This window comes from Blennius ocellaris (assembly GCF_963422515.1).
Source record: "Blennius ocellaris genome assembly, chromosome: 22".
In the NCBI taxonomy this organism is placed as follows: domain Eukaryota; kingdom Metazoa; phylum Chordata; class Actinopteri; order Blenniiformes; family Blenniidae; genus Blennius; species Blennius ocellaris.
In genome coordinates, this window is record NC_137671.1 from 232,112 (window position 1) to 250,075 (window position 17,964).

Here is a 17,964-nt window from a genome sequence, read left to right on the forward strand (position 1 = left end):
AATGTGAATGATTTTGTTCTGCCGTTGCTGCTGTGCACGTGATCTGAATGATTTCATTACAACATATTAGCCTTAAATGAATTAATGTTGACGATCTTCATAGAAACGTTGAGATTCTTGAAATGTGCACCTTTTTTCATTATTGTGGTGAGTCGAGGATGAAGTTGCTCATGATGACTCCAGCATGTTTACTTAGAAAAGGAAAAAACTTCCACAGGACATCAATGTAAACAATTAGAAAACCATGTCTTTCATCCACAGCTTGTTAAATCTAGGAAGTTAACATCTCCTCATCAATAAACTATCCTGCAGTATTAATCCACAACTGACTGATTTCACTTCCAAACCATATCCCAGCATGCACTTCTGTTTCCGAGGCTGGGGACCTGGGAGACTCCCGGGGCAGTCTGGAGGTCCTCCGGGGCAGCCTGGAGCCCCCGGGGCAGTCTGGAGGTCCTCCGGGGCAGTCTGGAGGTCCTCCGGGGCAGCCTGGAGATCCTCCGGGGCAGCCTGGAGCCCCCGGGGCAGTCTGGAGGTCCTCCGGGGCAGCCTGGAGCCCCCGGGGCAGTCTGGAGATCCTCCGGGGCAGTCTGGAGGTCCTCCGGGGCAGCCTGGAGCCCCCGGGGCAGTCTGGAGCCCCCGGGGCAGCCTGGAGATCCTCCGGGGCAGCCTGGAGCCCCCGGGGCAGTCTGGAGGTCCTCCGGGGCAGTCTGGAGGTCCAGGCGCCCTCTATTGGCCTCTATTCTAGTTGGTCATGTGATCAGCTGTCATGGGTTCTCATAGGTTCTATATGAAGTATGATGTGTGACACAAATCGTACAAAAACACTTGTGTGAAGAATTTTATTTATACGTGATTTTCACATCACATCGTTGACTATTTGCACTTTTCAAATAAATCAATTGTCAATATGAAAACTCACTGCAAACATAAATATTCTCCATAAATATGTGACTGCTGTGTGTGTGTGTGCGTGTGCGTGTGTGTGTGTGTGTGTGTGTGAGTGCAGTGAAGGCCTCGTGATGTCCAGTGAGCGCCCAGACGACCCTGAGGAACAAAGGGAAGATTTCAGAATCGACAGGTGGAGAGGACATCAATAAACAACCATATTGACATTAATCACATTCTTCTTCAGTGGTGCAAAACAAGTGGAGAATTAAGTCCAGCCAAAGTTCTACATACTTTAGCTCTGTACATGTAGATAAACACTGAAAACCTCACAGTCGTCTTTCGTACTGATCAGTTCATCATTTCCTCTCATGACTGGCCACTAGAGGGCAGAGCTGTGCTTCCAGCTGCTGAGACGGACTCTGGCAGGGACTGTGCTTTGTGTGCTTTGTGTGCTTTGTGTGCTTTGTGTGCTTTATGTGCTTTATGACTGATGGTGATGAGAGCTGGAACCATGAGCAGCACCCGGCAGAGCTGAAGGTTCAGCAGAGCAGCTCCTACAGGGCTCAGCAGAGCAGCTAGTTGGAAGTGCCCAAACTAATGAGTTGTTCCAGAAGAGCTGGAGGAGGAAATGACGTGGTTTTGTTCTGCAGCTCTGCTGAACGTTGGTGGTGTTCTTGTGGAGGACGAATCGTCCTCAATGTGGGAAACAAGCCACGTGTCTTGATGCAGTTTGCGGAGCTGGGAGTGAGAAGTTACCTCTCGAGTGGCTTCCTCTCACAGCTCCGTCCTGCCGTCGCCTCTGGAAGCTTCTCCAGGTTCAGCAGCAGAGCTGGAGGACGGCGCGGAGCTGGAGGACGGCGCGGAGCTGGAGGACGGCGCGGAGCTGGAGGACGAGGCAGCGCCTGCAGGCTGGAAGTCCAGCGAGGCCGAGTTGATGCAGTAACGTTTTCCAGTGGGTTTTGGGCCGTCGTCAAACAGATGTCCCAGATGAGCTCCACACTAAACAGTCAGGACGGTTAGGGTTAAGGTTAGCAGGCTAGGGTTAGCAGGTTAGCTTGAAACTGCACTGCCTTCAGAAGTTGAACTTTTCCCTAGATGTGAGTTGCAGCTGGTCATGAAGGGCTGACGGTGGCTTGTGACCAGCTGAGAACCACGGATCCAGAACTGGACTGAACTGAGCAGAAACAAGGAAAAAGGGAAGCGAAGTGGAAATGGAGGCAGTTTGTCCTCATGATCATCAAGTGTTCCTCGAGAAGTGAGGATTTCTCTGTAGAGCCAGTGTGAAATGACTTCCTGCTGCATGAGGCAGGCATAGAAACGCATGTTGAATTCACGAATGAGATTACAACTAGCATTCACGACGGTATTATTAACACGGCTTTAATCCAAACTGGAACCGTTTGGTGGTTTCAGCGGGACTGACTGGAAGGGTTCCACAGAGTTCCACTGCAGCAGACGAGGACTCCTGCTCCCATTCCTCCCGGAGAAACACTCAGGGTTCCTGGAGACGGCGATACTCGTCTCTGAGGCCAGAGCTCAAACCTGCAGGCCCAGCACATGCACAGGACGGACGTGGTGGTGTACCTGGCTGCAGGAGGCCTCCACCCGGTGCATGCCATGAGAGAAGTCATCAGCCAGGGTGACGGAGTCCTCCTGGACAAGGTCGGAGAAAGACGGCCAGCCTGGAAACAGACGTGGTCATTGAGCCCAGAAACACCAGGTCACTCGTGAAATCCCAATGTTTCCAGAGGAAACCTGAACAATGTCAACAAACACTCAAACCTTCACACTCGTTTGCAGTTCTAGTTCTTAGATGGAATCAATTCAAGCTGAACTAAACTTTAGTACATTTGGAATGTAAACTTTATGTCAGCTTAAAGCATCAAGATGTTTTGTGGCTATAGATTAATTTGATTTGGTGTAAAATGGTAAAAACATCTTTACATGATGAAAATGGAAACTTTTCTGATAAACAGGGAAAAGAAAGACGTTATTCCTCCTGAACACAAACATCAAAGACGTTATTCCTCCTGAACACAAACATCAAAGACGTTATTCCTCCTGAACACAAACATCAAAGACGTTATTCCTCCTGAACACAAACATCAAAGACGTTATTCCTCCTGAACACAAACATTCAACATAGAAGGAAGAAACTCACCTGATCCAGAGTTAAATTTTGTGTTGGAGCTACGAGAGAAAACAAACATGTCCATTAGATATAGATAGAACACACACACACACACACACACACACACACACACACACACACACACACACACACACACACACACACACACACACACACACACACACACACACACACACACACACACACACACACACACACACACACACACACACACACACACACACACACTCACTTGAAGAGCTGGGTTCCACAGACCACACAGGTGTACATGCCGTCATCCTTATGGCGGGAGAAGTGTCCAGTGAAGGCACTGTGGAGAGATGGAGAGATGAAGAAATGAAGAGGTGAAGAGATGGAGAGATGGAGAGGTGGAGAGATGGGTGCAGACAGTATGATGAACACATGAAGAGTCAGGAATTGTGTTGCTGGTTCCAAACTGTCTCTTCCTCTTCCTCTTCCTCTTCTGATGGAGGAAAAGAAAGAGGAAGAGGAAGAGTTAAGTTGCACTCTGAGGCTCAGCACCCGGCTCACCTCTCGGTCCCTTTCTCCTGCGTAACGTGGAACTGCATGGGGGTGAGACGCTTCCTCAGCTCCTCTGGAGGAAAAGTCAGCGGCCATGTTTTCTTTGTCCTGCAGAGTCCTGGGTGGAGACAGACGTCCGTCATTAAAGTCCAACAATCCAGACCAACAAGGTTCAAAGGGCAAATCAAACATCATCAGAGTGACTGAAGTACAAGAAATGTGACAAACCATCAGTCAGTGTGAGGAAGAGCTGGTCAGGTGAACAGTGAGTGAGGAAGAGCTGGTCAGGTGAACAGTGAGTGAGGAAGAGCTGGTCAGGTGAACAGTGAGTGAGGAAGAGCTGGTCAGGTGAACAGTGAGGAAGAGCTGGTCAGGTGAACAGTGAGTGAGGAAGAGCTGGTCAGGTGAACAGTGAGGAAGAGCAGGTCAGGTGAACAGTGAGTGAGGAAGAGCTGGTCAGGTGAACAGTGAGTGAGGAAGAGCTGGTCAGGTGAACAGTGAGTGAGGAAGAGCTGGTCAGGTGAACAGTGAGTGAGGAAGAGCTGGTCAGGTGAACAGTGAGGAAGAGCAGGTCAGGTGAACAGTGAGTGAGGAAGAGCTGGTCAGGTGAACAGTGAGGAAGAGCTCGTCAGGTGAACAGTGAGGAAGTGCTGGTCAGGTGAACAGTGAGTGAGGAAGAGCTCGTCAGGTGAACAGTGAGTGAGGAAGAGCTGGTCAGGTGAACAGTGAGGAAGAGCTGGTCAGGTGAACAGTGAGGAAGAGCTGGTCAGGTGAACAGTGAGGAAGAGCTGGTCAGGTGAACAGTGAGTGAGGAAGAGCTGGTCAGGTGAACAGTGAGGAAGAGCTGGTCAGGTGAACAGTGAGTGAGGAAGAGCTGGTCAGGTGAACAGTGAGGAAGAGCTGGTCAGGTGAACAGTGAGTGAGGAAGAGCTGGTCAGGTGAACAGTGAGGAAGAGCTGGTCAGGTGAACAGTCAGGAAGAGCTGGTCAGGTGAACAGTGAGTGAGGAAGAGCTGGTCAGGTGAACAGTGAGGAAGTGCTGGTCAGGTGAACAGTGAGGAAGAGCTGGTCAGGTGAACAGTGAGTGAGGAAGAGCTGGTCAGGTGAACAATGAGGAAGAGCTGGTCAGGTGAACAGTGAGTGAGGAAGAGCTGGTCAGGTGAACAGTGAGGAAGAGCTGGTCAGGTGAACAGTGAGTGAGGAAGAGCTGGTCAGGTGAACAGTGAGGAAGAGCTGGTCAGGTGAACAGTGAGTGAGGAAGAGCTGGTCAGGTGAACAGTGAGTGAGGAAGAGCTGGTCAGGTGAACAGTGAGTGAGGAAGAGCTGGTCAGGTGAACAGTGAGTGAGGAAGAGCTGGTCAGGTGAACAGTGAGGAAGAGCTCGTCAGGTGAACAGTGAGTGAGGAAGAGCTGGTCAGGTGAACAATGAGGAAGAGCTGGTCAGGTGAACAGTGAGTGAGGAAGAGCTGGTCAGGTGAACAGTGAGGAAGGGCTGGTCAGGTGAACAGTGAGTGAGGAAGAGCTGGTCAGGTGAACAGTGAGGAAGAGCTGGTCAGGTGAACAGTGAGTGAGGAAGAGCTGGTCAGGTGAACAGTGAGGAAGAGCTGGTCAGGTGAACAGTGAGTGAGGAAGAGCTGGTCAGGTGAACAGTGAGGAAGAGCTGGTCAGGTGAACAGTGAGTGAGGAAGAGCTGGTCAGGTGAACAGTGAGTGAGGAAGAGCTGGTCAGGTGAACAGTGAGTGAGGAAGAGCTGGTCAGGTGAACAGTGAGTGAGGAAGAGCTGGTCAGGTGAACAGTGAGTGAGGAAGAGCTGGTCAGGTGAACAGTGAGGAAGAGCTCGTCAGGTGAACAGTGAGTGAGGAAGAGCTGGTCAGGTGAACAGTGAGGAAGAGCTGGTCAGGTGAACAGTGAGTGAGGAAGAGCTGGTCAGGTGAACAGTGAGGAAGAGCTGGTCAGGTGAACAGTGAGTGAGGAAGAGCTGGTCAGGTGAACAGTGAGGAAGAGCTGGTCAGGTGAACAGTGAGTGAGGAAGAGCTGGTCAGGTGAACAGTGAGGAAGAGCTGGTCAGGTGAACAGTCAGGTGAACAGTGAGTGAGGAAGAGCTGGTCAGGTGAACAGTCAGGGTGAACAGTGAGGGTTTCTAACAGCGTTAACATAAGAAAAAGCACAAATACCAGGAAATTAGTTCTCAGATTAAAGTATAATCCAATTAATGAGTTGTTTGTTTTTACATGATTAAAATAAATAACACTTTATTCACGTCTTAGTATGTGATATGATGTTTTTGTGTATTAAACTATTGTGAATGAATCAATAACCACATTTAGATGTTTTGACGCAACACAACCATATTTATTTACTTTTCTGACTTCTAATGTCGACAGTGTGTGACGTTAGCTGCTGGTTAGCATTGCGCTACATGCTAGCATTGCGCTACATGTTAGCATTGCGCTGGTAAATAGGTGTAAACTCTTTTGTGACATTTCATCCAAACTCAGGTTCTCCATGCTTGATTTCAGTTTGGAACTTGAACTTGTAATAAAGCCAGTGAGTCTATTGTTTCCAGACCACATGAGGAGGACATGAGGAGAAACATGAGGAGGACATGAGGAGGACGTGAGGAGGACATGAGGAGGAAGTGAGGAGGACGTGAGGAGGACATGAGGAGGACATGAGGAGGACGTGAGGAGGACGTGAGGAGGAAGTGAGGAGGAAGTGAGGAGGACGTGAGGAGGAAGTGAGGAGGACGTGAGGAGGACGTGAGGAGGACGTGAGGAGGAAGTGAGGAGGACGTGAGGAGGAAGTGAGGAGGACGTGAGGAGGACGTGAGGAGGACGTGAGGAGGACGTGAGGGGGACATGAGGAGGACGTGAGGAGGACGTGAGGAGGACGTGAGGAGGACGTGAGGAGGACGTGAGGAGGACGTGAGGAGGAAGTGAGGAGGAAGTGAGGAGGACGTGAGGAGGACGTGAGGAGGACGTGAGGAGGAAGTGAGGAGGACGTGAGGAGGAAGTGAGGAGGAAGTGAGGAGGACGTGAGGAGGACGTGAGGAGGACGTGAGGAGGAAGTGAGGAGGACGTGAGGAGGACGTGAGGAGGAAGTGAGGAGGACGTGAGGAGGACGTGAGGAGGAAGTGAGGAGGACGTGAGGAGGAAGTGAGGAGGACGTGAGGAGGAAGTGAGGAGGACGTGAGGAGGACGTGAGGAGGAAGTGAGGAGGACGTGAGGAGGACGTGAGGAGGACGTGAGGAGGAAGTGAGGAGGACGTGAGGAGGACGTGAGGAGGAAGTGAGGAGGACGTGAGGAGGACGTGAGGAGGAAGTGAGGAGGACGTGAGGAGGACGTGAGGAGGAAGTGAGGAGGACGTGAGGAGGACGTGAGGAGGACGTGAGGAGGAAGTGAGGAGGAAGTGAGGAGGACGTGAGGAGGACGTGAGGAGGACATGGAAGACATTTTGCCACGTCAGCAGAACTGAGAAATGACCTGGACCTGGACCTGGACCAGGGACCACCAGGTCCTTGAGGAACGTTTGTTTAACTGTCAACAGTTTGGATCCAGTTCCAGTCAAACACTAAACTTCCTCCATGTTTGTAACACAAGGACTTCCAGAGTCCAGAACCACAGAACCGCCAGAGGAGGGCAGGTGGACCGAGCAGACCTGAAGAGACAAGAACCAGGCTGAAAGTGACTGGAATGGCCTCTAGGGGGACACTGAGACACACTTATGGTCCCGTCTGCCGTCCACGTCCACTGGGTCCACTGCACCACTCATGTCCAGCAGAACTAGAACCAGTCCAGCAGAACTAGAACCAGTCCAGCAGAACAAGAACCAGTCCAGCAGAACTAGAACCAGTCCAGCAGAACTAGAACTGTGCAGTCATTGAAAACCAGCCTGCAGTGCAGCTGAAGACCAAGACGGCTCCACACAGGAAGTGAAGACCAAGGCGGCTCTACACAGGAAGTGAAGACCAAGACGGCTCTACACAGGAAGTGAAGACCAAGGCGGCTCCACACAGGAAGTGAAGACCAAGGTGGCTCCACACAGGAAGTGAAGACCAAGGCGGCTCTACACAGGAAGTGAAGACCAAGGCGGCTCTACACAGGAAGTGAAGACCAAGGCGGCTCCACACAGGAAGTGAAGACCAAGGCGGCTCCACACAGGAAGTGAGGACATGCAGACACACCAGCAGGTTAAGGCGTCACACAGCAGCACAGCACACAGCAGCCAGTCGGAGGACCTGAAGGAAGACTGCAGGGCCTCAGAGCCACAGGCTGACTCTTAGTGATGAGGTGCAGCAGGTTGAAGCCTGACATCACTGCTGGTCCTCAGACAGCCGTCCAGCGAGGACGGCGCTGGAGAGGGGGACAGACAGACAGAGCAGGTCAACATGGTCCTAGACCCCATGGGGGACGAAAGCAGGACTCGGGTTCAGGTTCTTGGTCAGAAGGTTCCAGAGGAGGAAGGTACTGCCCCTTTAAATTGTTCTTTAACGGCTCTAAAGAGCAGGAGGCGTCAATCCCGCTTGATAGAGCTAGAGCTTGATAGAGCTAGAGCTGGGATAGAGCTAGAGCTTGATAGAGCTAGAGCTGGGATAGAGCTAGAGCTTGATAGAGCTAGAGCTGGGATAGAGCTAGAGCTTGATAGAGCTAGAGCTTGATAGAGCTAGAGCTGGGATAGAGCTAGAGCTTGATAGAGCTAGAGCTGGGATAGAGCTAGAGCTTGATAGAGCTAGAGCTTGATAGAGCTAGAGCTGGGATGGAGCTAGAGCTGGGATGGAGCTAGAGCTTGATAGAGCTAGAGCTGGGATAGAGCTGGAGCTGGGATGGAGCTAGAGCTTGATAGAGCTAGAGCTTGATAGAGCTAGAGCTGGGATAGAGCTGGAGCTGGGATGGAGCTAGAGCTTGATAGAGCTAGAGCTTGATAGAGCTAGAGCTTGAGAGAGCTAGAGCTGGGATAGAGCTAGAGCATGTAGAACACTGGCCTTCACTGGCCACCAGGAACGTCTCCTCTGGACCAACAAGACAACAACAACAACAGCAGATCCTGCCTGACCGTCCAGTGAGGCGTCTGTTGAAGGACACGTCCGTCTGCTCAGTCCAGCTCTATGTGTCCAACAAGACGGTGTCCTTTCTACAAACTGGAACGCCGGCGTCTGTCAGCGGCTCAAACACAGAGTCGTTTTACTAAATTGCACCAAACAACAACATGGACTCATTTTATCTGACGGTTCATTTCAGAAGACTTCAGGTCATGTGACCTGCAAGTGTCTCCTGACAGGAAGACAACATGGCGGACGTCTCCTCTGTTATATTTGAAGATAGACTGTGGCTTTAACTGCAGTATGAGTTACATACAGCTGACTCAGCGAATTTAATGTATGACAAGAAATAAAGTCATTAAACTCCCAGTAAAATATGTCAAGATAAACTAAGCAGAAATAAGTACCTAAGTACCTCTGAGAACAGAGTACCTATGAGAACCGAGTATGAGAGCAGAGTACATATGAGAGCAGAGTACATATGAGAGCAGAGTACCTATGAGGAGAGAGTACCTATGAGGACAGAGTACCTATGAGAACAGAGTATGAGAGCAGAGTACGTATGAGGACAGAGTACCTATGAGGAGAGAGTACCTATGAGGACAGAGTACCTATGAGAACAGAGTACCTATGAGAACCAAGTACCTATGAGGACAGAGTACCTAAGAGGAAAGAGTACCTATGAGAACAGAGTACCTATGAGAACAGAGTATGAGAGCAGAGTACCTATGAGAACAGAGTACCTATGAGAACAGAGTACCTATGAGGACAGAGTACCTATGAGAACAGAGTACCTAAGAGGAAAGAGTACCTATGAGAACAGAGTGCCTATGACAACAGAGTATGAGAGCAGAGTACCTATGAGAACAGAGTACCTATGAGAACAGAGTACCTAAGAGGAAAGAGTACCTATGAGAACAGAGTACCTATGAGAATAGAGTATGAGAGCAGAGTACCTATGAGAACCGAGTACCTATGAGAACAGAGTATGAGAGCAGAGTACCTATGAGGAGAGAGTACCTATGAGAGCAGAGTACCTATGAGAACCGAGTACCTATGAGAACAGAGTATGAGAGCAGAGTACCTATGAGGAGAGAGTACCTATGAGAATAGAGTACCTATGAGAACTGAGTACCTATGAGAATAGAGTACCTATGAGGATAGAGTACCTATGAGAATAGAGTACCTATGAGAACTGAGTACCTATGAGAATAGAGTACCTATGAGAACTGAGTACCTATGATAATAGAGTACCTATGAGAGCAGAGTACCTATGAGGAGAGAGTACCTATGAGAATAGAGTACCTATGAGAACTGAGTACCTATGAGAATAGAGTACCTATGAGAGCAGCACCCAGGAGAGGCCGAGGCCCTGAGCGGCTCAAGGACCCCAAGGACACCTGGAGGACCACCAGGCCCAGTCTGACGCCTCCTAGCATGACAGAGCTGCACTGAACACAGAAGAACACGTTATTGTGGAACCTGAAGCTCCACCTGGTCCTGTGGAGCCCGAACCAGGAAGCACTTTCAACCCTTTCAGCCAGATCAAAGAAACACGAGATGAAAACGTCACAATCTTCACACTTTTACACAAAAACTTTTCTTGTTTCTGTTTCAGTCAAGTTTCCATGAGGGGCCCTGGACCTGGCCCTGGACCTGGCCCTGGACCTGGCCCTGGACCTGGACCTGGACCTGGACCTGGACCTGGACCTGGGCCTGCAGGTTGCGCCACCTGCTGGACTTTAATCTCAACCATGTAATGAGGAGCTGACTCCTCCTACAGTGGTGATAACGCTGAGATCAAAGTGATCACAACACTGTGGTACCTGTCTCCAGGTATAATATGGAATAACCAGAGTCCAGCTCTGGACTGTGAGCTTGTTTCCACCCAGCATCTCCACCCGACCTGCTGCTTCCTCTCCACCCTCCGACTCCGTCACTCGTTAGTGGAGTTCAAAGAGCTGAGAACCAGAGCTGCCTGACGTAGTTCTGGTTAAAACAATAGACCAGCTAGAAATAGACTTTCACCATAGATCACAATTCAGAACATTCTATTATTGTTTATTCCTCTATGAACATCAAAATACTCCATGAGTCAGGATCAGAACTACATGTATGGAGTTTGCAGGAAGGAAAACCAGGTGAAGACGTGAAAGAACCGACTCTGTTCAGTGAGTCGCTCCATAAGGAGCCGTTCTGCTGAAAGAACCGACTCTGTTCAGTGAGTCGCTCCAGAAGGAGCCGTTCTGCTAAAAGAAACGACTCTGTTCAGTGAGTCGCTCCATAAGGAGCCGTTCTGCTAAAAGAACCGACTCTGTTCAGTGAGTCGCTCCAGAAGGAGCCGTTCTGCTGAAAGAACCGACTCTGTTCAGTGAGTCGCTCCATAAGGAGCCGTTCTGCTGAAAGAACCGACTCTGTTCAGTGAGTCGCTCCATAAGGAGCCGTTCTGCTGAAGAACCGACTCTGTTCAGTGAGTCGCTCCATAAGGAGCCGTTCTGCTGAAAGAACCGACTCTGTTCAGTGAGTCGCTCCATAAGGAGCCGTTCTGCTGAAAGAACCGACTCTGTTCAGTGAGTCGCTCCATAAGGATGGTTCCCCAGGACCCCGGACTTGCCCCCAGTATTCCGCAGTACTTTAGCTCTTTATGATCAAACTAATAAATTCCGACACGGAAACCTTGAAGTTTCCGTCAAAGCGGAAGTCAGTGAACTTTTCAGACTTCACGTCGTGTCGGTGGCTAACAGCTAACAGCTAGCAGCTAGCAGCAGCTCGTAAACAACACGATGAACACATTATTATTTCTTTATAAAGTCACGAGACTCACCGGAGGACAAGATGATCCACCGACCGACGATCAACCGGAGGAACGGCGGCGAAGCGCGCGGTCCCGAAACAGGCTGTGTGTGTGTGTGTGTGTGTGTGTGTGTGTGTGTGTGTGTGTGTGTGTGTGTGTGTGTGTGTGTGTGTGTGTGTGTGTGTGTGTGTGTGTGTGTGTGTGTGTGTGTGTGTGTGTGTGTGTGTGTGTGTGTTGGTGTGAGAGAGAGAGAGAGAGAGAGAGAGAGTCTCCTATTATGGCTCGGACCACTCAGCGTGTCCTGAAGAGACCAAACCAATAATAATCCCGCTGTATGGAAACAAAATGTCCCTGAACCGAAGTTAAACTACATAAGCGAGTCATTTAGGAGTTTTTACATTGAATAACAGATTCTGTGTGTGCGTCCTAATACTCCCTCCTATCTCCTTTCCTATACATTGTTCCTCAACTCTGGAAGGTTCGGGTTAGATCCATGATCAGGAACGTTTGAATTGTCGGACATAATAAAGAGTAGTCCCCGCATTGACCGCTACTCCCTATTGGCGCTGGCGAGCCTTGGCGTCGCCATCTTGGCCCGGTCGGCCGCTCTCACAGACATTATAAAGAGTAGTCCCCGCATCGACCGCTACTCCCTATTGGCGCTGGCGAGCCTTGGCGTCGCCATCTTGGCCCGGTCGGCCGCTCTCACAGACATTATAAAGAGTAGTCCCCGCATCGACCGCTACTCCCTATTGGCGCTGGCGAGCCTTGGCGTCGCCATCTTGGCCCGGTCGGCCGCTCTCACAGACATTATAAAGAGTAGTCCCCGCATCGACCGCTACTCCCTATTGGCGCTGGCGAGCCTTGGCGTCGCCATCTTGGCCCGGTCGGCCGCTCCCATACACATTATAAAGAGTAGTCCCCGCATTGACCGCTACTCGCTATTGGCGCTGGCGAGCTTTAGCGTCGCCTTCTTGGCCCGGTCGGCCGCTCCCATAGACATGTAAAGAGTAGTCCCCGCATTGACCGCCACTCGCTATTGGCACTGGCGAGCTTTAGCGTCGCCTTCTTGGCCCGGTCGGCCGCTCCCATAGACATTATAAAGAGTAGTCAGCGCATTGACCGCTACTCCCTATTGGCGCTGGCGAGCCTTGGCGTCGCCATCTTGGCCCGGTCGGCCGCTGCCATAGACATTATAAAGAGTAGTCCCCGCATTGACCGCTACTCCCTATTGGCGCTGGCGAGCCTTGGCGTCGCCATCTTGGCCCGGTCGGCCGCTCTCACAGACATTATAAAGAGTAGTCCCCGCATCGACCGCTACTCCCTATTGGCGCTGGCGAGCCTTGGCGTCGCCATCTTGGCCCGGTCGGCCGCTCCCATACACATTATAAAGAGTAGTCCCCGCATTGACCGCTACTCGCTATTGGCGCTGGCGAGCTTTAGCGTCGCCTTCTTGGCCCGGTCGGCCGCTCCCATAGACATGTAAAGAGTAGTCCCCGCATTGACCGCCACTCGCTATTGGCACTGGCGAGCTTTAGCGTCGCCTTCTTGGCCCGGTCGGCCGCTCCCATAGACATTATAAAGAGTAGTCAGCGCATTGACCGCTACTCCCTATTGGCGCTGGCGAGCCTTGGCGTCGCCATCTTGGCCCGGTCGGCCGCTGCCATAGACATTATAAAGAGTAGTCCCCGCATTGACCGCCACTCGCTATTGGCACTGGCGAGCTTTAGCGTCGCCTTCTTGGCCCGGTCGGCCGCTCCCATAGACATTATAAAGAGTAGTCAGCGCATTGACCGCTACTCCCTATTGGCGCTGGCGAGCCTTGGCGTCGCCATCTTGGCCCGGTCGGCCGCTGCCATAGACATTATAAAGAGTAGTCCCCGCATTGACCGCTACTCCCTATTGGCGCTGGCGAGCCTTGGCGTCGCCATCTTGGCCCGGTCGGCCGCTCTCACAGACATTATAAAGAGTAGTCCCCGCATTGACCGCTACTCCCTATTGGCGCTGGCGAGCCTTGGCGTCGCCATCTTGGCCCGGTCGGCCGCTCTCACAGACATTATAAAGAGTAGTCCCCGCATCGACCGCTACTCCCTATTGGCGCTGGCGAGCCTTGGCGTCGCCATCTTGGCCCGGTCGGCCGCTCTCACAGACATTATAAAGAGTAGTCCCCGCATCGACCGCTACTCCATATTGGCGCTGGCGAGCCTTGGCGTCGCCATCTTGGCCCGGTCGGCCGCTCCCATAGACATTATAAAGAGTAGTCCCCGCATTGACCGCTACTCGCTATTGGCGCTGGCGAGCTTTAGCGTCGCCTTCTTGGCCCGGTCGGCCGCTCCCATAGACATGTAAAGAGTAGTCCCCGCATTGACCGCTACTCGCTATTGGCACTGGCGAGCTTTAGCGTCGCCTTCTTGGCACGGTCGGCCGCTCCCATAGACATTATAAAGAGTAGTCCCCGCATCGACCGCTACTCCCTATTGGCGCTGGCGAGCCTTGGCGTCGCCATCTTGGCCCGGTCGGCCGCTCTCACAGACATTATAAAGAGTAGTCCCCGCATCGACCGCTACTCCCTATTGGCGCTGGCGAGCCTTGGCGTCGCCATCTTGGCCCGGTCGGCCGCTCTCACAGACATTATAAAGAGTAGTCCCCGCATCGACCGCTACTCCCTATTGGCGCTGGCGAGCCTTGGCGTCGCCATCTTGGCCCGGTCGGCCGCTCTCACAGACATTATAAAGAGTAGTCAGCGCATTGACCGCTACTCCCTATTGGCGCTGGCGAGCCTTGGCGTCGCCATCTTGGCCCGGTCGGCCGCTGCCATAGACATTATAAAGAGTAGTCCCCGCATTGACCGCTACTCCCTATTGGCGCTGGCGAGCCTTGGCGTCGCCATCTTGGCCCGGTCGGCCGCTGCCATAGACATTATAAAGAGTAGTCCCCGCATTGACCGCTACTCCCTATTGGCGCTGGCGAGCCTTGGCGTCGCCATCTTGGCCCGGTCGGCCGCTCTCACAGACATTATAAAGAGTAGTCCCCGCATTGACCGCTACTCCCTATTGGCGCTGGCGAGCCTTGGCGTCGCCATCTTGGCCCGGTCGGCCGCTCTCACAGACATTATAAAGAGTAGTCCCCGCATCGACCGCTACTCCCTATTGGCGCTGGCGAGCCTTGGCGTCGCCATCTTGGCCCGGTCGGCCGCTCTCACAGACATTATAAAGAGTAGTCCCCGCATCGACCGCTACTCCCTATTGGCGCTGGCGAGCCTTGGCGTCGCCATCTTGGCCCGGTCGGCCGCTCCCATAGACATTATAAAGAGTAGTCCCCGCATTGACCGCTACTCGCTATTGGCGCTGGCGAGCTTTAGCGTCGCCTTCTTGGCCCGGTCGGCCGCTCCCATAGACATGTAAAGAGTAGTCCCCGCATTGACCGCTACTCGCTATTGGCACTGGCGAGCTTTAGCGTCGCCTTCTTGGCACGGTCGGCCGCTCCCATAGACATTATAAAGAGTAGTCCCCGCATCGACCGCTACTCCCTATTGGCGCTGGCGAGCCTTGGCGTCGCCATCTTGGCCCGGTCGGCCGCTCTCACAGACATTATAAAGAGTAGTCCCCGCATCGACCGCTACTCCCTATTGGCGCTGGCGAGCCTTGGCGTCGCCATCTTGGCCCGGTTGGCCGCTCCCATAGACATTATAAAGAGTAGTCCCCGCATTGACCGCTACTCGCTATTGGCGCTGGCGAGCTTTAGCGTCGCCTTCTAGGCCCGGTCGGCCGCTCCCATAGACATTGTAAAGAGTAGTCCCCGCATTGACCGCTACTCGCTATTGGCGCTGGCGAGCCTTGGCGTCGCCATCTTGGCCCGGTCGGCCGCTCTCACAGACTTGATAAAGAGTAGTCCCCGCATTGACCGCTACTCCCTATTGGCGCTGGCGAGCCTTGGCGTCGCCATCTTGGCCCGGTTTGCCGCTCCCATAGACATTATAAAGAGTAGTCCCCGCATTGACCGCTACTCGCTATTGGCGCTGGCGAGCTTTAGCGTCGCCTTCTTGGCCCGGTCGGCCGCTCCCATAGACATGTAAAGAGTAGTCCCCGCATTGACCGCTACTCGCTATTGGCACTGGCGAGCTTTAGCGTCGCCTTCTTGGCACGGTCGGCCGCTCCCATAGACATTATAAAGAGTAGTCAGCGCATTGACCGCTACTCCCTATTGGCGCTGGCGAGCCTTGGCGTCGCCATCTTGGCCCGGTCGGCCGCTGCCATAGACATTATAAAGAGTAGTCCCCGCATTGACCGCTACTCCCTATTGGCGCTGGCGAGCCTTGGCGTCGCCATCTTGGCTGGTCGGCCGCTCTCACAGACATTATAAAGAGTAGTCCCCGCATCGACCGCTACTCCCTATTGGCGCTGGCGAGCCTTGGCGTCGCCATCTTGGCCCGGTTGGCCGCTCCCATAGACATTATAAAGAGTAGTCCCCGCATTGACCGCTACTCGCTATTGGCGCTGGCGAGCTTTAGCGTCGCCTTCTAGGCCCGGTCGGCCGCTCCCATAGACATTGTAAAGAGTAGTCCCCGCATTGACCGCTACTCGCTATTGGCGCTGGCGAGCTTTAGCGTCGCCTTCTTGGCCCGGTCGGCCGCTCCCATAGACATTGTAAAGAGTAGTCCCCGCATTGACCGCTACTCGCTATTGGCGCTGGCGAGCTTTAGCGTCGCCTTCTTGGCCCGGTCGGCCGCTCCCATAGACATTATAAAGAGTAGTCACCGCATTGACCGCTACTCCCTAATGGCGCTGGCGAGCCTTGGCGTCGCCATCTTGGCCCGGTCGGCCGCTCTCACAGACTTGATAAAGAGTAGTCCCCGCATTGACCGCTACTCCCTATTGGCGCTGGCGAGCCTTGGCGTCGCCATCTTGGCCCGGTTTGCCGCTCCCATAGACATTATAAAGAGTAGTCCCCGCATTGACCGCTACTCCGTATTGGCGCTGGCGAGCCTTGGCGTCGCCATCTTGGCCCGGTCGGCCGCTCCCATAGACATTGTAAAGAGTAGTCCCCGCATTGACCGCTAAAAATATTATATGTATAAGATACATACAGACAAGTTATTGATCAGAACGCAAGATTTTCAGAACAAAATCTCTGTTTTATTAATTTCAGGCATGTGGCACTTTACCTGTGTACAATCCCATACTGACCAATATTTCATATAGTCTGCACGTGTTTATGAGCTCAATTCTGTGCTGAAGCATCTTTTCACCACTTCATTAAACCGCCCGCGATGCATTTAGTGGAAGCAGTCTCACACGCTGGCACGTGGATGGACGAAGCTTGTAAAAAAAAAAAACAAGATATATATCTTTGATAAAAATATCTCTACTTTGATTTTTGACTTTTCCTGAAGGTTGTTTTTGGCTCCTCAACTTGATCTGTGTGAATAACATGTAGGAAAACATGCTCCAAGCAAGTCACTACAATTCTGGTTAATATTTGCGTCTACATGCAGTAAACTCCATGTTTCCAGCCTCCCCTTTGTTGAAACAACCGTTACTAATACTTCTGGTCCCGGAGTTCAAATATCTAGGAACTGTGTTTAATATTCTCCAGGGAATCCCTCGAAGATGGGTTAGGGTTAGGGGGTGATCTGGACTCTGGGTGATTTGGGATTAGAACAAACTGAATGGCTAAGGTTTGTAAAAAAAGGGTGGAAGGAAAGTGAACAATGGAGACATGATGTTTGTAGTATTTATTCTAAAAGGATTATCACACAAGGTTAAAATGTGATTTTAGTCCATTTTGCTCCACTTTCTTCAAAGAAACGTGAACAATGGTCAATATTGATCCTGAATGAAGTTTGAACGATTGAGCAGCTGCTCTGTAGAAGTGAAACACAAGAAGCGATGATAAAAACTCCTAATAAACCTTTAATTTGAGCAGTTTGTACAAGTGACACATTACATCAGAATGTCTGTCATGTTGCCCCCCCCCCCCCCCCCCATTCATACAATGCAATGGAAATAAAGCTGTATATAATGGTACATATTACACTTATATCAATGTACAGCGTTTATATGAAATACACCAGAGGGGAAAATGAGCTGGAGGTGTCCCCCACGTCCCCCATGTCCTCCAGAGACCTGCAGCTGTTTGACACCCTGAGGACCAAAGCAGCCAGGACGCAGTGACGAAACAGGAAACATGACCTGGGTTCTTTCAAAATAATAAATAGAAGCTTTTGGTTGGAGACCAAAGGAAACTGCTACAAAAGACCAAATGTGAAGGAATCCAGCAGAGCTACTGGACCTCAGTCCCTCTTCCAGAACCTTCTCCTACCAGGCTCCTTCCAGAACCTTGTCCTACCAGAACCTTGTCCTACCAGAACCTTCTCCTACCAGAACCTTCTCCTACCGAGGTACCACAGCCTCTTCCAGAACCTTCTCCTACCAGAACCTTCTCCTAGAACTTGTCCTGGAATGCAGAACAGCTCTCTAAGGCACAGGCGGGTCGTCTGGAATAAACTGTCTGGTTTACTGGAAACACTGCTGGGCGAGAGAGAGAGAGAGAGCGAGAGAGAGAGAGAG

At 51.8% G+C, this 17,964-nt stretch overlaps 1 protein-coding gene across 3 annotated transcripts; it reads right to left on the reverse strand.

Moving 5' to 3' along the window:
* Nucleotides 1–828: 828 nt before the first annotated feature.
* On the reverse strand, nucleotides 829–11,550 carry msrb3 (methionine sulfoxide reductase B3). Of its 3 annotated transcripts, none has more exons than XM_080518278.1 (8): nucleotides 11,426–11,550; nucleotides 9,941–10,052; nucleotides 3,575–3,683; nucleotides 3,276–3,353; nucleotides 3,053–3,081; nucleotides 2,476–2,573; nucleotides 1,648–1,890; nucleotides 829–1,047 (listed from the first exon to the last, which is right to left on the reverse strand). In XM_080518278.1, the coding sequence occupies exons 2-7, from the start codon at nucleotides 10,038–10,040 to the stop codon at nucleotides 1,666–1,668; spliced, it is 639 nt and encodes a 212-aa protein (XP_080374404.1). In that variant the 5' UTR covers nucleotides 10,041–10,052; nucleotides 11,426–11,550; the 3' UTR covers nucleotides 829–1,047; nucleotides 1,648–1,665. The 3 variants fall into 3 exon arrangements, with proteins under 3 accessions (XP_080374404.1, XP_080374405.1, XP_080374406.1); XM_080518279.1 differs by lacking the exon at nucleotides 9,941–10,052 and adding an exon at nucleotides 7,801–7,915 and having other exon boundaries at nucleotides 11,426–11,549; XM_080518280.1 differs by lacking the exon at nucleotides 11,426–11,550 and adding an exon at nucleotides 7,801–7,915 and having other exon boundaries at nucleotides 9,941–10,041.
* Between the last annotated feature and the right edge of the window lie 6,414 nt (nucleotides 11,551–17,964).

What these genes read in the sequence shown, in the direction of transcription:
- msrb3 (XM_080518278.1), bottom strand. Translation starts at nt 10,040, where the DNA reads ATGCTAGGAGGCGTCAGACTGGGCCTGGTGGTCCTCCAGGTGTCCTTG. An exon ending in AAAATTTAACTCTGGATCAG is followed by an intron (nt 2,574 to 3,052) that starts GTGAGTTTCTTC and finishes GTCTGTTTCCAG; the next exon opens with GCTGGCCGTCTTTCTCCGAC. An exon ending in TGGAGGCCTCCTGCAGCCAG is followed by an intron (nt 1,891 to 2,475) that starts GTACACCACCAC and finishes CTGACTGTTTAG; the next exon opens with TGTGGAGCTCATCTGGGACA.